Source organism: Triticum aestivum, chromosome 4A (assembly GCF_018294505.1).
Source record: "Triticum aestivum cultivar Chinese Spring chromosome 4A, IWGSC CS RefSeq v2.1, whole genome shotgun sequence".
In the NCBI taxonomy this organism is placed as follows: domain Eukaryota; kingdom Viridiplantae; phylum Streptophyta; class Magnoliopsida; order Poales; family Poaceae; genus Triticum; species Triticum aestivum.
Window position 1 is genome coordinate 588,348,133 of NC_057803.1, and position 23,394 is coordinate 588,371,526.

The 23,394-nt window shown below is 46.0% G+C and overlaps 2 protein-coding genes and 1 pseudogene across 3 annotated transcripts; 1 reads left to right on the forward strand and 2 right to left on the reverse strand.

Moving 5' to 3' along the window:
* Nucleotides 1-578: 578 nt before the first annotated feature.
* Nucleotides 579-5,733, forward strand: LOC123087227 (uncharacterized). Of its 2 annotated transcripts, none has more exons than XM_044509179.1 (5): nucleotides 579-996; nucleotides 1,944-2,033; nucleotides 2,167-3,669; nucleotides 4,291-4,480; nucleotides 4,822-5,733. In XM_044509179.1, exons 2-5 carry the CDS (start codon nucleotides 2,019-2,021, stop codon nucleotides 5,448-5,450), a joined length of 2,337 nt encoding a protein of 778 aa, XP_044365114.1. In that variant the 5' UTR covers nucleotides 579-996; nucleotides 1,944-2,018; the 3' UTR covers nucleotides 5,451-5,733. The 2 variants fall into 2 exon arrangements, with proteins under 2 accessions (XP_044365114.1, XP_044365115.1); XM_044509180.1 differs by having other exon boundaries at nucleotides 579-964.
* Nucleotides 5,734-7,185: 1,452 nt separating this feature from the next.
* On the reverse strand, nucleotides 7,186-9,814 carry LOC123087228 (beta-glucuronosyltransferase GlcAT14B). The gene is made up of 4 exons (XM_044509181.1): nucleotides 9,068-9,814; nucleotides 8,908-8,983; nucleotides 8,707-8,822; nucleotides 7,186-7,902 (listed from the first exon to the last, which is right to left on the reverse strand). Exons 1-4 carry the CDS (start codon nucleotides 9,672-9,674, stop codon nucleotides 7,289-7,291), a joined length of 1,413 nt encoding a protein of 470 aa, XP_044365116.1. The 5' UTR covers nucleotides 9,675-9,814; the 3' UTR covers nucleotides 7,186-7,288.
* Nucleotides 9,815-10,888: 1,074 nt separating this feature from the next.
* On the reverse strand, nucleotides 10,889-16,017 carry LOC123087229 (HIPL1 protein-like; annotated as a pseudogene).
* Nucleotides 16,018-23,394: the final 7,377 nt, after the last annotated feature.

A 23,394-nucleotide genomic window follows, 5' to 3' on the forward strand; every position in this document is an offset into this window, starting at 1 on the left:
TCTATTTTTAGCTCCATGTTTTTTAGGAACTGTCGTCATGATGGTTTTGCTTCATGCGTAAATAAGGACATTCCGCAAAAAAAAAGCGTAAATAAGGATACATCGTTTGCTAACACATCAACTAAAAAACGTAAGGCCCGGTCCGTCAAAAAATAGTTTGTGAGCCCTCCGTTATGTGTTAAATATAGTTGGACATTTGCGAGATACGACTGGATGACCGGCTTTCAAACCTGTGTCTGAACACCGGTCCGAACCGATCCGCCGAGTTTGAGCTTCCCTACCATCACAAGCATCCTAAAAAAACCATCAACAGGCTAATTAATTGCATATATGTGATCAGACTAATTAATTGCATTAACCGTTTGATTTCCAAATTGATACGAAACTCGGTTTTAAATTATTTTTCGCGGTAATGACAGCGTGTGAAATGACGTCGTACCAACTCTTGTTTGATACTGCCTTCGCTTTAAAATAAGCGTCTCAACTTTATATTAAACTTAATACAAAATTGTATTAAAGTTGAGACAGTTATTTTTTGACGGCGTTAGATGAACTAATTAAATTCCTGATCCGTCCGGTACCATTCACCACTCGGCCTTCAGGCCCCGCGCCGTTGCGCTGCTCCTCCTCCTCTCCCAAATCCAACCGAGATAGGAAAAAGAAGAGGCGAAGGGAAGAGAGAGGCCGCGAATGCCGACGTGATTCCCCTCGGAAGCTCGCGCGCATTTGCCACCGGAGAGATCCCCCCTTGCTCGTCCACGCCGCACCACTCCCCCGTCTCCGGCGGCGAACATCGCTTGGGCTCCTTCCTTTTCGCGGCGGAGGCGGCGGCGGCGGCGGCGGCTTTGGTTTTTTCGGGGGCGTTTCTTGGGTGGCTGGCCGAGCCATTGCTCTGGCTACCGTGGTGCCGCGAGGAAGACGCGCGTCCGGTTAGGAGCGAATCTGCTTTGGTGCTGCACCCCCGGTGGGTTTCAGATCTGGCTGAAACTGAGCTGAGTGAGGACTTTTGGCCTTGATTATTTATTATTAACAGCTTGTTTCTTTCTGAACTTCCCATTGACAGCAGCTGACAGTCGCTATCTGTGAAAATTAACACTGTATTCTCCAACGATGTAGTACTCCATTTTAAGATCGATCTAGACACAGGCGCACACCCGACAAAGAACAATTGCAGTTGATAAGCTCACAAGCCACATTCAGAAGGCCAATCTGCAACTACACGCACGCCTAGTTTAATCTTGTTCGAGTCGTGATTTTCTCTGGCGCATTAATTTATTCCCTCAGAGAATGCCACTTTCTCGTAAAGAGGCTTTCTGATGCCGCACCTGGAAAGGTGTATCCAGTATCGAGTTCAGCACTTTTGTCCCTTTTTGGCTTTTGCTTTACCTGGATGTATTTTTTTACTTCTAGTGTTTTTTGTACTACCTTGACAGATGATGAATAGATCGGAAGTTTTCTCCGCAAAAATAGATAAATATAGCATCATAATGTTACAGTTTGTATATGTCTTTTGGAGATGAGTTGTTAGCATGTCACAGTTCGTGTACTGGTTTTAATGGATTCCTTTACGCAAAAAATAGCTCCTCATATGTACATATCTACTTTGCATGCAGTACATAGCCTATGTTTCCGCCGCCTTACTGTGCTTTCTCACCATGCTCCAAGCGCAGAGTTATGCCGTTGTGTTTCTGTAGTAGCTAGTCCGAGTTCTGACATGGCATTGGGGAGCAATGGAAAGCTCGGAGATAGATGAGGAGTAGATTTCCTAATTAAGTAAGCTGATAATATCGATTTCACAGTGACGGCAAGTTTACTGGCTTGCTAGTCACATTTAGAATTTGTTTGATGCAGAAAAATCAAAGACTTCGAGTGCCACTATGTGTTAATTTTATCTCTCCATCTTATGTGCATCCTTTAAATCTTTGTTCCATGTATATCTGCAGGCACAAAGCACTTGACTTGAGACGAATATCAGAACCTCTCCTCTTAGTTGATTCTCCATATAGTCACTCTTCAAGATGGAACAGATTTCGGTGAGTTACTTCCTTCTGTTCATTAAAATCCTCTTGAAGCTGAATGGTTTCATAGTTATAACTTGTGATCAACAACCAAAATTCTGAAGCACTGAGTTTTTTCTTTTCTTTTTATCTTGGAAATTGTCTATAGCTTGGCCATCGATATAAGGAGTGCAGGCCACAAAGGACTAGCAGCTGTCCAGCCAAACTACTTGTTGGGAAGGATGTACTGAAAGAATTGGAGGAAAGACGGTCATCCCCCAGTGTGGTCGCAAAACTGATGGGAATTGACGTATTGCCACCTACTTACATAGCCCATAAAAGACATCAACAATTCAAGGATGTCTTTGAAGTGTCGGAGGAGCTACCGGAGACTTTCACAAAAGAGATGTCGTATCATTGCCCTAAAGGTCTGCCAAGCTTGAAGAGGAGCGCAATGAAATTAAAAAAGCTTATGCCGTCAAAGTCTCCCTATTGTAATGGAACATTTGATAATGACGTGGAGTACAGCAATGGCTTGGATCGCTTGAACCCACTTGAAATAGACAATCCTTTGTTTGAGAAGTGCCCCCGCGATGTGAATTATTCCCCAAATAATCAGCATGAGAAAGATATCACAGGCACTTTCAGGAAGTACCCAGTGGGTTTAGCTAATTCCTCACTTAAAGATATAAAAGATCTGCCGAGAGGGAATTACGGAGATTTCAACAACATTGTCGTTCTGGAGCCTGGCTTGGGAAACAGGCATGATCCGGAGAACTCTTTTTCCATGTCGTTGCTCTCTCATGACAATTGCAATTCCAGGAGAAATAGGAAGAAGTTGGCTGAGTCTGTTGTAGTGAGCAATGAGAAAGTTTCACAACATCTTTTAAATACTGTTAATGTGGCTAGAAAAAAAGGAGAAAGATACTTGACTAGTGATGCCATCAATTCTCTGTCAAAGGGAGAAGAGCCATCATTTGATCAATTCAACATCATAGATATGAATAGCACCGGATCATTTCAGATGTATTCTGGCGGTGACATTAACTCCAGGCAAAACAACAAGTCATCATCAAGTAGCTTACCTGGGAAATCCTTTCGGAAGTATGATGAAGGCGATGTCGGATCGAGAACTCTTGCACAGATGTTTGCTTTATCTGATTCAGAGAGGGTAAAGAAAAATTTGAACCCGCATGCTCAGATTCAACACAACAAAGTTGACCAGGGCAAAGGCCACAACAAGGAAGGATGCTTTATAGTTTTACCAAAGCATGGATCTCCACTGTCTCTTCACACCTCATTGGACAGGAGTTCTTCCTGTGAAGGGTCTCCTAACAGTGAAATTTTCCCAGATCCTTCAGTTAGTTACAACAACGGCAAGGTTACCTTTGATTCTTTTCTGGCCAAACGAAGGCTCAAGCAAATTGCCAGCGGGAGGCAAAATAACTCAAGGAATGCTTCTGTGGTAAAAAGTCTTGCCTTGGAACAGCGGAGACCTGCTTCTCCTTCTCTTGATGATTTCAGGTGTCATTCATGGCATCCATCTGATAATGTTTCAACTTCTGACTGCATAAATGAGAGAGTATTGTTCGCGACAGACGAGGGGTTAATCCACGAGCCTGCTGAAACTGTGCCTTCTGCGTTTCAATTGCAATTATCTAGGAAACAGAAGGTCTGAACTTTGTGCGCCATGAATTTAGCAAAGTAAAACAAAACATAATATTCTTGCATGTTGCATACTTTCTGTTGTTTCAACGAATCAAGAATGAAATAGCGAAAAAGTTCTCTACTATTAACAATTTAACATAGAAGCATGAACAATCCAATTCCTCTGCAATAATAAGTGTTCAACTGCTGCTTTGAATCATACTCCTGTTTCATAATTTTCTTATTATCATGAGGATGTGTTTCTTCCGTCATTAAAAAAAATCAAGTGTTTTCTGACAAGATAAAAGAACTCTGTGAACTCAATTCACTCATTCAGAATCACTGTAATGAGACTGTTTCAGTTATTGATCCTGAATTATAGACAATTCATGATATTTTTTCTTTAACATTAATATGTTTTCTAAGTTCTATTTTTTCATGATATCAGATGTGCATTGTTCCACTATAGTAGAGTACTTGTTGTTATGTCATATTTAAACTTCATCATTTTCCCCACTAACTATGTAGACTCTAATGCAACTTTCATCTGTTGACAAGTTTAGATTGTTAAATCTTTTCATGCTGATACCATGAAGCCTAAGTTTATGGTGCACAGCTCTTCAAGTCGTTTCCCTATCTTTTTTAGGTTTCAGCAACGCCTTTGCAGTTTTATGACTGTGAATCCATATCTATTTCTAATCATGATGATCTGGCAAAGTCTCGTAAAGGATTGGAAGAGTTTGAGCAGCCGAGCCCAGTGTCCATTCTACAGCCCCCAACTGATGAAGACAGTTGCTGTTCTGGATTCTTCAAGAATGACTTGCAAGAAATGCCCAGTAAGATAACAATATAGCTAGAAGGCTGCATAGACTAGTGCTTGTGTCTTTTTGTTGTACATTGCCAGCTCTCCTAAACTGCGAAGTTAATACAAACAATCATTAAATTAAGCTAAATACTTACGACATAGCATCTGATAAACATTATTGCTAACTCACACATTGCAACATGCTGTTCAAACAAAGAATTTAGGTGTATAGTTAAGTTGAGTTTTAAATCACTTCTTTTAGTATGCCAAAAATGTGAGGAGTGCAGCTATTTACGAGAATTGCACAAAAGATTTGTTTACAGAATTTTTGCATCATGCATTCATTAACTGGAACTTCTTTATTAACCTCAGGTGTGGAGACACAAATGGACCATCGTCGATTCCGAGATGAACCTGAAGTCTCCTCCATGTCATGTGATGATGGCAATGATTCTTCTTACAAATCTTTGGAAGCATTTCAGGTTGAGGAGGACAGGGACTTCTCATATCTCCTTGATATTCTTATAAGCTCTGGTATGATAGTTTCAACTGACTGGCAGCTCTTGTGCAAGTCATGGCACTCATCTAGTTTCCCTGTTGGTCCCCAAGTCTTTGAGAGGCTTGAGAGCAAGTACGCCACAATTACTTCATGGCCAAAGCCAGAGAGGAGACTTATGTTTGATCTTGCAAATTCTGTTCTCTCCGATGTCCTTGCACCTTGCACCAATATACACCCATGGGTGAGTTCTACCAGACAGTGCAGGCCTATCTGGGGCCCTGAAGGGCCTGTTGAGAAGGTCTGGCAAATGATTGTCAGGCAGCAGGAGGAGCTGGCGATAGGCCATCCTGATGACAAGGTTCTGGATCCAAACTGGATGGAACTTGGTGATGACATATATATGGTGGGCAACCAGATAGCCATCATGTTACATGCTGACCTCTTGGAAGAAGTCATATTGGAATTCCTGTCACTCTCAGGGTCGGTCGCTGCATGTATGTAGGCCAAACTGACAAAATTCAGTCTATCGCAACAAAGTACAGTGACAAGTCTGAGTTAGTTTTTCCATGAACATTCTTCAAGCGTATATGCTGTAAGCGTTACCATTTGTTGCCTTTCAAGTGCACAGATGTAGTAAGGCTTGTTGATACAGACGCAACAATTTTTCTAGTCTATGATATAATTATGTATGTCACTAGATATTGGACAATTTTCTTCTTTGAAACAGTAACCAAGATGTGCTGTGCTGGGATTGATAGTAGAAATTTGATCACTCCGCCTCGAGATATGTTTTTTTACCGCCACTGTTCTATACTCCCTCCATCTCGAGTAACTTGTCGCTCAAATGAATGTATCTAGCATTGAAAAATGAATGTATCTAGCACTATTTTAGTGGTAGATAGATCCATTTGAACGACAAGTATTTCCGGACGGAGGGAGTATTAACTTAGCAGAGTATTTACATGTCCTCAAAGAGGTAGAGGAGGCTAACAGGAAACTATACAAGGTAGTTAGAAAGAAGAGATGGAATCGCCAATAAATTGAGCAAGCTCTGGTTTTACTCTAAGCTTGAGGATGTCTAGGTCAGCAGTAGGCATTCTCCTCCAATCTGGCAGAGATGGTCTGATCTTCTCAAAGTAGCATATATTTCTTTGTTTCCAAATGTTCCATGCTGCCAAAATAACAATTAAACCCATTAAAAGGCGCTAGAATGGTGGCCAACCAGCTACGCCATGTGGCGCATGCTGGTTGGTCACAGTGAGAAAGTATTTTTTTAGAGTTTTTTTTAAATGGTAGGGAGTCTTTTTTGAGAGAAGTTTTTCTAGGTTTTTTCTTTTTCCTTTTAAGATTGTTGTGTGCACGTGATGCGAGAATATTTTTTAATTTTTGGCATGATGGTGAGGTGCGCGCATCTTTCTCTCAAGCGGCCCACAATGGCGGGCCCCAACCACTAGTCTCTTTCAAGAGGGGGCTGATGCCATTCCTTTTGGTCCAATTCCGTCATCTCTTGCATAGTTGCATTGGTGTCCCAGTGGATATGAATTTTATTCCAGCATTCAATACTGAATTGACATGTGTAGAACAGATGCTTGTTTGTCTCTAAGGAACCAAAGGGGCAGAGCATGCAAGAGTGGTCCTCACCAATGTCAAAAAGGTGTGGCTAGGTCTTAGTCGACTAAGATTTTACAAGTCTCAGTCAAATGACATAACATACACGAGAGAAAAAGGAAAAAAAAACTGAAAATAAAATTTTGCACAGATCTCAATGTAAGATCTCACGGATATAGCATAGTCTCAGTTAGCAAGACTGGTGTCAAAATGCCTTCTGCATATAAATCTCTGGTATTGACTCTATCCATAAACATTATCCAAGCAAAACCCTTGTGCTTCATCATGCATTTTGTCTTCCAAACCATAGTGATGTACTTTGGGTGATTTAAATTTCTGAAGTAGAACTTGTAAAATTTCCTTGCCTTGAATCTCTCATCGCGCCAACAAAGAATCCACTCATCTGTAGTCCATTGATCAATCATTACCGGATCATCATGCATTTTCTTCCAAACCATAGTGATGTACTTTGGGTGGTTTAAATTTCTGAAGTAGAACTTGTAAAATTTCTTTGCCTTGAATCTCACATCGCGCCAACAAAGAATCCACTCATCTGTAGTCCATTGATCAATCATTACCGATGCCGAGGAGAGAAAATGTCACCCAGTTCGAGAGATTGACCCGCAGTCTGCACCGGGCACCAGGCACTAGGCTCTGGTGTGCACTATACATACATTGCGTGAAGCGTTACACTGAAATGACATCCGGAAAGAATGGATTGGGATCCTCGTTTCAGTGATGTTCTTCTACATTTTTTGAGGGAATATGTTCTTCTACTTTTTTTGCGGAAACATGTTCCTCTACTACTGCTACTTTGCACTGTTTCGGCCGGAAGTTCTCCTCCGACAGGAGCGACGTGACGAGCCGCTTCAGCCTCGCCGCCCCGGGGCCAGGCCGCACGTGCGCCGCGTCCCCGACGGCCTTGCACGGGTCGTCGCTGCCGGTCCGGTTGCCACCGGCAGCCGGCACCTCCCCGACGCACCAGCCGCCCGGGGCGAGCATGCCGGGCGCCCGCGACAGGAGGTCGGCGTCGATCCTGTCGAGGACGGGGTCGTCCCGGCGGAACTTGCGCGCGAAGGGGGCGGCGCTGGCGAGCATGCCGTCCCAGTCGCCGAGGGTGAGTAGGTGCGGGTGCTGCATCGGGGGGTTGTCCCAGGCGATGTAGTGGAGGTCGTGGTTGACGGTGGTGTTGCGGAACTCGTCGGCGTTGCAGGCCACGGTGTGGAAGTAGCCCTCCGGCGACGAGATGAAGTTGGCGTAGTACATGAGCACCGTGCGCGGGAGGTTGTCCCACCCCCAGATCAGGTACTCCACGAACGGCCTCGATAGCACCATCCACGCGGAACCTGGCACGAAGCAAGCAGATCATCCTTAATTAAAAAAAATATTTGTAAATTTTTTTTGTTCTCTCGATTGGCCCCCAAGGATTAACTTGAGAATTATAAAAGATTAAGGGAGATAGAGAGTACTTGCTGTTGTCAGGCTGTTCTTGTTGTTTTTGTGTTTGGTTGTGGCCGGCCATCTAGATGTTGTATCGTGGTATATACTCTCTTTGTCCAGAATAACTTGTCTGTTTGAGCGATAAGTAATTTTGGACGTAGGGAGTATAAAATAGTACATACTAGTCTATAATTACATTTACCTTTGACCATCAGTTTCACTAACAAAACATACTATATGCTATAGGTGAAATATTATGATTAAAATTGAATCGCGCGAAACGAGGACACCATGTAATAAGGGACGGTGGGAGTGTCATATCATCATTTTATTTTAAGATGTGCAGCGCACCGGCCATGATTTTTGGGTCACGTAGCCAATGTGCGAGCCACGAACGGGACGATATTGTAATGAGACAATTCCTCCCTGGGAAATGTCGTGACCGACAGTGCGAGCTGGCTATTAGCCCCTACTAAAATGATTGGCAGCACGCACGGGCATGCTCAAGGGGACAGGCCATGGATAGGTGCCGTGCCACACATGCACAACGGCGACAATCACTATACAGCACAGCTAAATATCCCAAAGAATATCAGCTCAAGAAAAGATCCAAATTTCGCTTGCTACGTGCCAATGGAAGCCGGGGACATGGCCATGGTTTCCAGGGAGAAACGTACGTGGCGTGCACCCACAGATTAGTTGAGGCGTACCGGTGAAGAGCTTGAAGGCGGTGGGCAGCTCCCGCTTCTGAGGGATCCAGAAGAGGTCGCCCTTCTTCTTCATGTAGAGCGCCGGGTCGATGATCACCGGCATCGCCCGAGCAAACCTGCCATGCATGAAAACCACGATGAACTTTAGAAACTTGTAAAAACATGCGCCGACCATGCATCCAATCAAGCTGGAGCACGTACGCTTTCCATCCGATGTCGCTGGTGTGATCCAGGAAGTTGAGGTCGCGCGGCAGCTCCGAGAACACCTCCATCATATCTACACGCGGCATGCCATGGCAGAATCCAAATCAGCTAGCGAACTCGTTTCGTTCACCAAGAAGAGGCGATTACGGCGACGCACCGTCCTGCGTGACGAGCGGGTAGTCGGAGGCGGAGAGGTTGATGAACCAGTCCCAGTCGGCGCCTTTGCCGCGGCCCTCGCCCCAGAGGAAGGCCGCGGCGGCGTGCAGCGTGGTGGTCACCATGGTGGGGCCGCGGTAGGTGACCAGGTTCGCCTTCTCCACCACCCGCACGTTGCGCGCCGCGGCGAGCACCGGGTGCGCCGCCACGAACGCCGCCAGCGCCGCGCGGTCCGAGTCGGGCGCCTCCGCGTCCAGGTGCAGGATGTAGTGGTTCCTCGGGTGGTACAGCGCGAGGAGGCACCGGCGCAGCATCCCGGCGTCCCCCTTCGAGCCGGAGATCAGGTACGCGAACCGCGGCGGCGAGGCGGGCGCGGCCGGCGGCGCGCGGGCCTGCGCCGAGAGCGCCGGGTCGACGAAGAGCGGGAGCTGAGAGCGCCGGGACGCGGAGGAGGCGGGGGAGGTCGGGGCGAGGAAGAGCGAGGCGGAGGGGAAGGGGACCGGGGAGGCGACGAGGAGGAAGAGCGCGAAGAGGCCCCCGGCGGCGACGGAGAGCAGCCAGCGCAGGACGGAGGGGCCGGCGTGGTCCATGGAGGACGACATCAACATGTATGGGTGTGATCGAGCGGTCGAGCCGAGGGACTCGTGTTTATATACGGTGTGGGACGTGGATGGATGGATCAATCATGCCGTCATGGAGCGTGAGGGTGGGAGAGCACGAAGCAATCATTTCATGGCGGGACAAGAGAAGAGAAGAAGCATGCATGCAGTTAGCTTCAACCCCTGGTGCTGGTGGGTTAAACGTGTGGCAGCACTAATCTCAAAGCCGCGGCGAATAGCCAGTCATGGCCGCCATCAGACCTCTTCCAATGCAAAGGTGCTTGTAGATGAGGTGCTAAGTGTATTAAATACCTTAGCAACTCAACTCCTGAATGTATAGGTGCTTAACTTGTTGTTGCTAAGCACATTTTATTTAATGAGTTAACACCTAAAGTCTTTCATGCATTGGCCAAATTGTTTCATTTAAGTGTTTGGCCTAGGTTCTCATGCTTGGCATTGGTTCTTTCTGGGATCACCAAAGTATTCTCTCCCCTCCTTAAATATTGCGCCATATCATTTTTTTACTTATATGACATGCTTAGCACCCGTCCACGGTAGAGCACTGGAAAGGGCCTCATGCACGGGCCGGCCGGCCGTCCGATGCATGGTCGATATAGCCGAGGACGAGCACGTACGTACCTGTGCACTCAGCGGTACCCACCCAAAAATAATGGCATCCAATGGCACGGATATTAGAGTATCATTTGATCCCATTCTGCTCACTTGGTTGGTGCATGCGTTGACGAGATCAAGATCGGAGCGGTCGAGCAGGCCAGGAAGAGACCTCCTCTCCCCAACAGAATTGGATTGGATTCTATTCTCTGTCGGTTCTCTTCTGCCGCCTAGAAATGACAGATTATATTAGCAGGCTAAGTAGTACTTAGTATTTTTCTTCTGGGTTTCGGTTTGGCTGTGGACACGTCCGCACGATCGCTCCAGGATCACGAGCGAGCAACCGCAGAATGAAGCGAGCGTGGCATTCGGTTGTTAGACAATCCATTCCATTCCCAATAATCCATTCCCGTACAGGTAGCAAGACAAGAACCTACAGCAGCGACGACGAGCTTCCTCCCTCCCGTCTTCTCTGAACCGTTGGCAGGCAGGCAGGCAGGCCCAATTAGTAGTACTCCCTCCGTTCGTTCTTATAAGGCGTTTCAGACAGCTGAGTTTGAACTGTTTAGTACACTGTCTGAATTTACTAAAACGTCTTATATAAGTGAACAGAGGGAGTAACAAAAATTCATTCAAGCCGGGATGGCGACGGGCTAGCCGAACACAAGCGCTGCAGCAGCTTCACAACACAAGTTGGTACCAGGACAAAGCCGACCCGGCCGGCCCCAACACATTCATTGGCAGCACTGTCGAGCCACAACAATCCCCAACTGTATCAGACGGTAGAGATGCCAAACTTTATTACTCTAGTACAAAAGAAACCGAGTTTCAGCTAAGCAATGTGGTGAGGCTTCATCACTTTAGTAGTACAGCCAATACTGAATACTCATCTGCCGGCTCAATCTCTCGGAACTGCTCGTAGAGATAAGGTTTACGTGCATGTGTTCATATCCATAGGGGGTGAGTCCGTGAGTGTGTGTGCGTGATGTGAACGTCTGCGTAGAAAAACACGCTGCAGTTACACACACGCATGGAGGGAGCTCAAAAGTACAGCGCATATACAACGGAGGCCAGGGCCACGGCCATCGACGTCCCTGCCCGCGTCACCGAGGCTAGGGACGACGACGAAGGGCCGGAAGGCGTAGTTGGCGTTGTTCCGTTATCGGTCGCCGGCTTCTCGGAGGCGCAGGTGAAGCCGCACAGGCTGGGCCGGACGACCCGGTAGACGCCTTTGCTGGCCAGGACGAAGACGTCCTTGCGGTTGTCCTCGCCGAAGGAGAATATGTAGCCCAGCGACGGGAGAGGACCTCCTCCGCCAGCGGACTCGCAGGGTATCGGGGAGTTCTTGGAGCAGCTGAACGGCGTCAGGGTGGAGGTGTAGTTCGCGCTGCTCGGTGGGGTCTCCGAGCCGGTCCACATCGCCGATGCGTACAGATCAGCGTACATGTACCTGAGACCAAATCATGTGTACTAGATTAAAGAGGTTGTAGGAATGCTTTCACAAATAATCTTTTTGGAGTATCGATTCTTTTTAGCCCAGAGCATTTGGAAATGTTTCTTCTTCACAAAAAAATTGTACGTACGTATGTAAACAATTCGTCAATGTTTGTTGTAAAAATATCAGTTTTTATTATTTACTACCTCCAACTAGCCTACCAAAACGTCATATATTTTGGAACAGAGCTAGTATTTTACTAAAAAAATCGATTTTCTTGTTCATGAGAAAACATTTGAGCTTGCAAGCAGAAACTCCATGTCCAGAAGTAGTACTTTTACTTGTTTGCTCATTTATTATTCAAGTTAGGAGAAGTGTACCTTCCATATAAGCAGGGATCAGTAGACCCACGGTAGACATATCCACCTGTAATTGATGCAGACCCAACGTTCTTGTTCACAGCAGAATGGTTGTAGCCCATGGCAGGGAAGATGGCATTTATGGAACTAAGTGATGTATTCCCCCCGGCTGTCCACTCTGGATGATAGACATATGGGCCTTCGTATGCACGCCATCCGTAGTTTCCACCCTTGGAGATCAAATCTACCTCTTCGTATGCATCCTGTGCGTGTGCGGTAAAAAAACCATTGGAGTTAGACAGACAGACTGGCAGACCAAATGCAATTTCTGGCCAAGGCCAACCTAGGACATTATGGTTTGTTCAGAGGTTTGTACTGAGCCAGCAATAAGAAATGGATAGTATTTATGTCAGCCTAGGAAATTATTTAGTATTGATAGTAAAAAGTGAACTGAGCATTCTTTACACAAAACAAACTACAAAGTGAAGCTTCGCAAAACATGATAACTGTAAGAGATTTAAACATTTTTTTATGTCCATTCACTAATGCAGAAGAATGTCCCATGATAAAGGCCGAAACATGTGTCTGCTGAGCAGGGTATGCTAAAATTATAAATATTGGAAGCACATGAAACTGTCGAACTCTTGTGCGGTAATGGAGATTATAAGAGCCAAGCCTTGAAAGAGGAAAACTGGAGTTTATCGATTATGTGTCTGATACTCATATGACAATATTCAGTCAAAGCACTGGAGAAATGAATGCAACATAAATTTGAAATAATACAAATCTGTTACCATATCGTCTAGTAGCTTCACTTTAACTACATTAATCAAAATTGAGCAACAAGCAAGTTAATGTACCTGCCCAACATCTGCACAGTAGAAGTAGGAAGGCCTCTCAGAATCAAAACTGCATCTCCATGGGTTTCTAAACCCCAAGGCCCAAATCTCTGGTTGTAACTCACTGTCTTGAGCAAATGGATTGTCCTTTGGAATTGCATAGTTGCCCCACAAGGTCTGGTTACCAATTTGCTTCTGGCCTGAAAGCAAAATATTAGAAGGGTTTAGGAGAAAAAAGATAACCCAAGTTAAATCTTTGGTGTGCCACGTTAACTACCCATGCTACTGGGTTCTTCATCTATAAAATTTCTACAACGCCAGTGTTCATCTGATAAGGTAACTTCAACTAACAGCTGAAAACAATCGATTAGCTTCCTTATATTCCTGAACATACCCAACATCTGCTCACAAAATTAGTGTGGAAACAGTGTAATCCTTACATTCCTGAATGTCCCTGCAAGAAGCATATTGTTGTTGTTATGGAAACAACAGAAGAGTAGGGGGTATCTTTAGTACTCCCTCCGATCCATATTAATTATCGCCGATTTAGTACAACGGATCGGAGGGGGTAGCATAGTTACATTTTAAGTATTTCAAATGATCTCCAGAAATGACAAACTGAATATTTATAACATCAACAATTTAAGTATTTCAAATGATTTCCTGAAATGATAAACTGTACAATTGATAAATATATTAATAAGCCTTAATCAAATGCTATGGTACTGAACAAAAAACAGATTATACTAAGTAAACAAAAAAAATATGAGATGGAGTCAACAGGATGCAAATATGACAGCAAACAAAATAACCTGTTTCAAGTGCTAACTTACTTTGTACACTGTCAATGTCAAGCCTCATTATTTTTCCCAAGAGTGATTTCTTGTTCTGAGAGAAATTGAAAGGGTCGCCTTTGTTTCCACCATCCCCCATCATAAAGTACAGATACCCATCTGTAGGTCCAAAAAGTATTTGTCCTGCATGATGAGCTGTATACGGCAACCCCATTGTAAATATCCTGCTAAACTCTGATGGATTAGCAGATGTTGCCTACAAAAGAAAACAGTAATTAGGATGCTATTCAAATGTTAGCTCTATGACATTCTTCTTTCATTTCAGACATGCTTCATTGTGAGCTGGGGAATGAGAAACTACGAACAATGAAATTAGGATTAAGCAAAGAACATCAATTTCAAGATCTGTGTAGAAGTGGGTATCCAAATGCGTACCGCAGAAACATTTGATGAGGAGACTTTTGCAGAATACTCTGAAACCACAACTTGGTACTAACATGGCTGAGCACCATTGTCAGTGCCTAGCTTTGAAGGGTCACAGCCAACATCAGAATTACATGAACATCTACCAGCACAGTTAGGTGACTGAGTTCTATCACAATTATAGGAAACAAAAAGGCGCCCATTGGCAGCAAACTTTGGATGAAATGCTATACCCATGAGCCCAAACTCGGAGTCCAAATGCACTTCGTCGGTCAGATCAAGGAACGGGTTCGCCTCGTCGAACTGCAGAGTGCCTCCAGACCCCTGTTCCGGGACATCTGCCAACCATATCTTTCCTGCTTGGTTGGACAAGAAAACTCTGTTGGATCCATCAGGGTGAGGGGCCATGTTCAGGTACGACCCGTTGCCGATTCTCTCGAGGCACACCCCTTTAGGGGAGGGTGACGGCTCGGTGGTGTTGAATGAAACTGCATTTCCGCTGAAGCATACCGACTTGTCATCGGATGAGCCACCAAATGATGTACAAAAGTCATTTTCTGACTGCCAGACATCGGTGAGCTTTGACGCGGAACTAGGCAGGCTTCCACTTCCTTGCAAGGAAGGTTGAAAAGGAGAGTTCGATATCGTCACATTTTTGCAGGTTTCCCAGACTAGTTTGCAGTAATCTTGTGTGGAATCTTTTGACTGAGCAGAACTTCCGGAAGAGGTGTAGTTGCACAGAAGTGGAACCATCCGAATCTTTGAGCTTGAGTTGAACAACTCAGCTGAAAATGGACTGCATTTCTGAAAATAAAAATTAAAAAGCTTGTTAATACTACTTATTATTAAAGGATAACAGACTAACAGTAAACATGAAGAAGAAGAAGAAGAAAAATCTCAGCCTGGTGATAACCAAATTTCTTGGTCTCCGCTAGATGCCAGCAAATCAACCAAGAAGGGGCAAATTTGGATCTGCTACATGTTCTAGAAACCTGGTCTGTTTCTAGAAATTTCCTACGAACTTGTGTGTGATTTTCTTCAAATTCGTTTGAATTTGAAGTTGTCCCCCAATTGAACAATAAACAGTGGTAACTCTTAAAAAGTCCACAGCATGTTCAGACATGTTTTAACACTTAATATGAATCTCAGTGTAACATCAATATTAAACAAACGCTGCCCAGGTAACCAGGTTTCAGCTGATCGAAGGCCTTTCGTTTGCAGTCCCCAGCTCAGGCAAAACATCGAACATGTAGTGTGCAACCAACCCGATAAAAAACACGTTGGTTTGCAACAACAGCACATACAATTCAGTCCCCACACTAGTTGGAGCTGGGAGGAAGAAAAGATGGCAATCCGTACCGCGCAGAGGACCGACTTGACGACGGCAGCGCAGGCGGCGTCGGAGACGCTCATGGCCTGGAACCGCTTCTTGAGCGCGGCGTCGGCGGCGGCGTCGCAGCAGCTGCTCCCGCTGTAGGAGCAGAACCCCAGCGTCCCGTTCAGCGGCGCCGGCGCCCCTGCAAACATCAAGCAGATCCGATAGCATCAGCATCCACGCGACGCTGACAAAAGCCAAATGAACACGAAGGCAAGCTGCTCTGCTCACTGGAGTCGGTGCAGAGCGGGAGGGCGTGGAGGAGCCACGGCTGCTGCCACGAGAGGCGGCAGAGGAGGAGAAGCAGGAGCGGGAGAGAGCGTGGCCTCCCCATCGCTGGTCCGGTTCTTTGCCTCGGCTGTCGCGCGCGGGCACGGGCATGATTGCGTAGCGGCGAGGCGAGGAGCGGCCAGATTTATTGGGGGGTGGGGTGATGCCGATGGGGACTTGGGGAGTGGGAGGAGGAAGAAGGAAGGCGCGCGGGCGGCGTGTGAGAGTTGACCGAGTTGGCTTTGAATAATGGCGCCGGCGGGACATCTGTCGGCCGCTTCGTTTTTATACCGGGAGCAGGAACCTCGCCGTGCCACCTTGTGTTTAGACCTCGTTGATTGGCAGGAGTAGCAAAAGCATCTTATATCCAGACCTCTTAAACTCACCTCATACATTCGGACGGGCTGCTCGGTCACTACCGGTCATGATTTTTTGAGGCCGGCATGTCGATGCATATCCACAAGTGTGCTGCCACGTCGGATCCGACAGCCCAACCCCACTCCAAATTGCACCAAATTCATCAAACCCTTTCTCCTTCTCCCGCCCTCCAACCATTCCCGCGCCCGGACCCTCGCTCGCCTACATCCTTGCTCCCATTCCTCACCTCCGGGCCTGATCCGTCGGCGGTGACTTGCAAGCCGAAGTGTAACCAACTTGTGACCGACCTCAAGTCCGGTAAGAATAGAAATGATGGCTCAAGCTCGAACCAATCAATTGGGTTGGACGATGAAGAGAACGATGTTGCCGTGACGAATGGAAAAGCCACTGTGCCAATGGACAACCGCCAATTCATGGGAAACAAGTGGGAGAAGGCACGTTTCGCCCATGATGCCGCGGCTACCAAAATGTCGTCCACATGGACGGGCATTTTTTTGATGGGGGAGAACAAGAAGGAGGAGATGTACAAGCTCATGTTGGATGCGCAAAAGAAAAGGATGGAGTGGGACCGGAAGAGGGCGGAGAAGAAGCTAGAAATAGAGAGGGAGAAGATCGAGTTGGAGAAGCAACAAGCGGCGATCAAATGGGAGCTCGAGAAGGCCAAGACATTTGGTGACATTGAGCTTGAGAAGGAAAGGCTGCAACTTGCACGGGATGCGGAAAATGCGAGGATCATGTTGATGTTCAAAATGTAACCGTTTGTGTTCGTTTTGCATCAAATCCATCATGTTTGTATGAAATTCAACCGAGTTTGCATGAAATTCGATTGTGTTTGTACGAATTTTATCCGGTTGGTTTGAGTTGTTATGAAAATGTATGCAGCTAGTGTTGGATGACTGTCTCCTACATTCATATCCGCGGACTGGTCCCCGGATGCGAAAGGTTGTTTGCATGTTGCCGTTGAAGATGCCCTAAAATCACACACCTGCTGTCATCAATCGGTTGTCGGAGTGAGATGTAGCTCAGTACTCTCTCTGTTTCAAAATAGATAACCCAACTTAGCTCAATACTCCTTTCGTTCTGAAATAGATGACACAACTTTATACTAATTTTAGTACAAAATTGGGTTATCTATTTTGGAACGGAGGGAGTACATCCATGTGGAGTAAAATCCATCCGAGTTTCCTGCCTCCGGTCGAGAGAGAGCATGGCGATCTGATCAAATGGCATATACCACAGGCTCTGGTTGTTGTTAGTTGGCGGAACGGCGGGCGAGCTTGACAACGCTGCTGCGCACCACTTTGACTTGTTCAGCATCTATAGCTAGGCTGGATGATTAAAGAAAGCTGATGCCTGATGGCCAAGGGCACTTTGCAGAGCGCTGAAAAAATGAGATGCGGGTGGGGGGTCGCCGACTCGCCGCGCCGGCCGCCGGGCTACCTCCCCTTTTGCACCATCACCGGTCATGCATGCACGGCGCTCGTGAAAAGAGCTGTGTGGTGGCGAGTCAACTGGCGAGCGCGTCGTCCTCGCCCGGGCGCTCCAGTTGATTTGATTGTCGTGGACGTGCGCAAATTGGCAAAAGCACGGGCAAAGTAAAAGCTCGGCGCCGCTCAGACTTTAGAACGGCGGCGTCCCTCTGCTCTGCTCTGCTCTGGGTCGCCGTCCGTCGAGGAGGAGAGGACACAATTCAACGATCGGGGTTGGTTGGCAAGTGGAGCGAGGCTGGTCGCAAAGTCCATGCGTTTGACTTTACAAGATCGGAGGGTTCATTGCGTTCGGTTCGCGCAGTCGATCCACTCTGGATGGGATCGTCCACATCGCTGCTCAACCACATCCTAAGGCCAACTTCAACTCATGACACCATTTTGTCCGTCTCAGTCTGTTCTGTTTAGATCGAAACAGATAGAAATAACGATGCAACACGGCGACTCAAACGGAGGGGCGCTCGCTTTTAGTCTGCCCATGATCCATATTCGATCCAAATTTAGGTAGGGTTTACGTTCGCGTGGACACGAAGCGGTCGCACACGGGCGCTCCCGTTGTCGTCCCCTCGTCCGCTCGTCGGTGAAACGTATGTGGTCCTCTCCCCTCCTCTCCACGTCCTACACCCTCCCACCCTCGTTGCCATAGTCGTCGGCGCCCATTTTCCAGCCGCTTCGTCACTGAAAGGTAATAGACCAGCTGTATATATATAAAAATTATAAATACGAGAACATACACATGATATGTCATTGGGAGGTTGTTGCATATACATGTAATATGTTCTTGTTATTCACAATGTAATAATCTTTTCGTCACCAACTAATCCAAATTTGAAGTATCACAAAGACATCTAACTTTTTTCACCATTGGATATAATCCAACACTAACACTCCGTAGTTTTTTAATTTCTGACAGCTTTTAATCTCATTCTTATGTGTTTGTTGGACTTCATTTTTTTTTGAGACCCAAAGGGTAACAGGGGTTACATTCAGCTAGTAGCATTTCTCTAAGCTTCTCCGGGACGTCCGAGATCATTGTTCTGTTGCCCTCTATCCTTGCCAAATAGGCAAGCTCGTGAGCCAATTTGTTCCGGCTCGTCCCAATCACACTCACCTGATGGTCTGCAAATAGCCTGAGCGTTTGTTTGATATCCATCAGGATAGAGTAGCACTCCGAGAGACTTGTCATTCCCTGCCGACTGTCATGTTGTCCGTTTCTACTATGACCTTCCCTCTGTATCTTTTTGCTAGTTCCTGGAGGCCACTTAGGACAGCTTCTGCCTCTGCCTCTTCCATGGATTTACAATTTTTCAAATTTTGGCTAACAGAGATATAGGCCAGACCCTGCGGATTCTGTGCAATCCCTCCAGCCCAGCTCTCTCCTATGTTCACCAGGAAGGCAGCATCAGGCCTCCTTTGGTTCATAGAATATGAATAGTATAGGAATAGAAAAATCATAGAAAGTGAAATGACATGCATCTCAAATCCTATAGATAAAGAGATGTCATTTGATGTATGGGATAGGAATTTTTTCATTGAGTCTAGGCTAATATTTTTTTTTTTGAAATGTGAAGGATTGATTCCTATCCTACATAGAAATAGGAATTCATTCCTACAAACCAAAGGGTTCCAAAGGAATTTTTCCTACAAAGTTCCTATCCTTTGCAATTCCTACAATATTCCTATGAACAAAGGAGGCCTCAGAGTTCAGTTTCGCCCAGCCAGCAGGAGGGGGTGACCAGGCCGTGCCCTGAACATTTTCAGATCCTTGTCCGGTTCTGGTCGGCTGTAGATACCTCCCAGCGCCCCCGTCAGTCAGAGTCTGGGCTTCTTTGATTTCTGCTTCATACCTGACAAGGGACCGCATAGCTCCGGTTACAGTTTCTTTCCCAGCGACATGGATGACATCATTTCGAAGGTTCCACGCTTGCCATCCCATCAGTAGGATTCTGCCCTTGGTTATCTCGTTCTGCGTGCTTAACAACATTTGAAACCACAGATTGCATGTATCTCTGAACATTTCCTCCTTTGGTAAATCCCAGAATGTCCTTAGCTCAGTTCTCAGGGCTCTACTCCTCGTACAAGCAAAGATGGCATGAAATTCATTCTCTACACCATTGCCGCAGATATCCAAAGTGTTATATGTAGCTATCATGCGCCGGAAGGCGTTGTGCTTTGTAGCTAGGGACTGGGTTGCTACTCGCCACCCAAAAATCTTGACCTTCTGAGGGACCTTAGGGGCTGTTTGGATTGAACCCAAACCAGCCCTGCCAAAACGATGGCCTGCCAAATTTTTGGCGAAGGAAATCGCCGCCGAGAACTCGCCCATGTACTAGTACAGAATCACAACGGCTGGCCAAAAAATTGGCAGCCATCGGGAGATTCGGCTGCAATCCAAACGGCTGCCCATTTTGTGGTCAACGACCAAAATTTTGGAAAGGCAGCCTTTGGCAGCCATCCAAACAGGCTCTTAGATTTCCAAATGACGTCCCAGATGCATCTATCCCCTACCTCATTTGAGGATGTAGACGCTCCAACAGAGGTGTTTTTCTTGATCCTATAAGCAAGGTTGTATGCACTTTTGACCGTGAATCTGCCTGTTTTGTCATAGTGCCATGCCACCACATCTTCCACATCCTTAGATGGGATTCTTATTCTTTCAATTTCCTCAACATCAAAGTGGTGGAAAATTTGGTTTATTAGGTCCATATTCCAAGTTTTTGCATCCGGATTCATCAATTGATTGACCCATCTAAGCCTTGAGCGTCTTATGAACCCTGCTGTTTTGCATCCCTCTTTCCTGGGGATCTACTTATCTCTCTGGATTTGAATGTTCTTACCGTTGCCCACCCGCCAAATCAAACCTTCCTTTAGTAGTTCAAGGCCAAATTCAATTCCTTTCCAGGATGGCGAGGCGTCAGAAGCGAACACCGTGCCCAGTAGATTACCATTAGGGAAGTATTTTGATTTTAGCACTCTTGCACACAAGCTGTCCGGGTACTGAAGAAGTCTCCAACTCTGCCGGGCTAGGAGAGCTTGGTTAAAACACTGCATTTCCCGGAAGCCTATGCCACCGTCCCTCTTGTGCTTGGTCATATTCTCTCATGACATCCAGTGAACTTTTCGGCGGTCAACCTTGTCTCCCCACCAAAAATCCCTAATCAATTTTTCATACTTGTCACAAAACCCTGCATTGAGTTTGAAAACTCCCATGACAAAGGTTGGCAGTGATTGAACTATTGATTTGACATTGACCTCCTTGGCCGCTTGAGACATAAACATCTCGTTCCAATTGTTGCATTTCTTCCCAAACCGATACATTATGGGCTGGAACTTTTCATTCTTCATTCTGCCTTTCGGAGTAGGGGGACCCAGATACTTGCTCTCAAACGTGTCTGACTCCACTCCTAAGATGTTTTTAATATCTTCTCTGACATGTGGGGGGCACACTTCGCTTACCAAGAGGGGGCATTTGCTCTGGCTAAGCAGTTGTCCCGTACATTGTTGGAAGAGGGATAGTGTTGGGAAACACAGTATTTCAAAAGTTTACCTACGATCACGCAAGATCTATCTAGGAGATGCATAGCAACGAGCGAGGAGAGTGTGTCCACGTATCCTCGTAGACCGAAAATGGAAGCGTTAAGTAACGCGGTTCATGTAGTCAAACGCCTTCGCGATCCAACTGATCAAGTACCGAACGCACGGCACCTCCGCGATATGTACATGTTTAGCTCGGTGACGTTCCTCGAACTCTAGATCCAGCTGAGGCCGAGGAAGAGTTTTGTCAGCACGACGACGTGGTGACGGTGATGATGAAGTTACCGATGCAGGGCTTCGCCTAAGCACTATGACAATACGACTGAGGTGGAAAACTATGGAGGGGGCACCGCACACGGCTAAGAAAACAACTTGTGTGTCTATGGGGTGCCCTCCTCCCCCGTATATAAAGGATGGGAGGAGGAGGAGGGCCGGCCACAAGGGGCGCGCCCTAAGGGGGGATTCCTACTCCTAGTAGGAGTAGGTTTCCCCCTTTCCTAGTCCAAGTAGGAGAGAAAGGAAGGAGAGGAAGAAGAGAAGGAAAGGGGGCCGGCCCCCCTAGTCCAATTCGGTTTGGGTTGGGGGGGGGGGCGTGGCCCACCTTGGCCTGCCTCCTCTCTTCCACTAATAGGCCCATGAAGGCCCAATACTTCCCCCGACGAATTCCCGTAACTCTCCGGTACTTCGAAAAATACCCGAACCACTCAAAACCTTTCCGATATCTGAATATAGCCTTCCAATATATCGATATTTATGCCTCGACCATTTTGAGACTCCTCGTCATGTCCGTGATCTCATCCGGGACTCCGAACAAACTTCGGTCATCAAATCACATAATTCATAATACAAATCGTCATCGAACGTTAAGCATGCGGACCCTACGGGTTCGAGAACTATGTAGACATGACCAAGACACATCTCCGGTCAATAACCAATAGCGGAACCTGGATGCTCATATTGGCTCCTACATATTCTACAATGATCTTTATCGGTCAAATCGCACAATAACATACGTTGTTCCCTTTGTCATCGGTATGTTACTTGCCCGAGATTCGATCGTCGGTATCACCATACCTAGTTCAATCTCGTTACCGGCAAGTCTCTTTACTCATTCCATAATGCATCATCCCGCAACTAACTCATTAGTCACATTGCTTGCAAGGCTTATAGTGATGTGCATTACAGAAAGGGCCCAAAGATACCTCTCCGACAATCGGAGTGACAAATCATAATCTCAATCTATGCCAACTCAAAAAACACCATCGGAGACACCTGTAGAGCATCTTTATAATCACCCAGTTACGTTGTGACATTTGATAGCACACTAAGTGTTCCTCCAGTATTCGGGAGTTGCATAATCTCATAGTCATAGGAACATGTATAAGTCATGAAGAAAGCAATAGCAATAAACTAAACAATCATGGTGCTAAGCTAACGGATGGGTCTTGTCCATCACATCATTCTCTAATGATGTGATCCCGTTCATCAAATGACAACACATGTCTATGGCTAGGAAACTTAACCATCTTTGATTAACGAGATAGTCTAGTAGAGGCATACTAGGGACACTCTATTTGTCTATGTATTCACAGATGTACTAAGTTTCCGGTTAATACAATTCTAGCATGAATAATAAACATTTATCATGATATAAGGAAATATAAATAACATATTTATTATTGCATCTAGGGCATATTTTCTTCAGTCTCCCACTTACACTATAGTCAATAAACGAGTTCACATCGTCATGTGATTTAACACCAATAGTTCACATCTCTATGTGACTAACACCCAAAGGGTTTACTAGAGTCAATAATCTAGTTCACATCGCTATGTGATTAATCACCCAAAGAGTACGAAGGTGTGATCATGTTTTGCTTGTGAGAGAAGTTTAGTCAACGGGTCTGCCACATTTAGAGCCGTATGTATTTTGCAAATTTTCTATGTCTACAATGCTTTGCATGGAGCTACTCTAGCTAATTGCTCCCACTTTCAATATGCATCCACATTGAGACTCAGAGTCATTCGGATCGGTGTAAAATCTTGCATCGATGTAACTCTTTACGATCAACTCTTTATCACCTCCATAACCGAGAAATATCTCCTTAGTTTCTAAGGATAATTTTGACCGTTGTCCAGTGATCCGCTCCTGCATCAATATCGTACCCCTTGCCAAACTCATGGCAAGGTACATAGTAGGTTTGGTACACAACATAGCATACT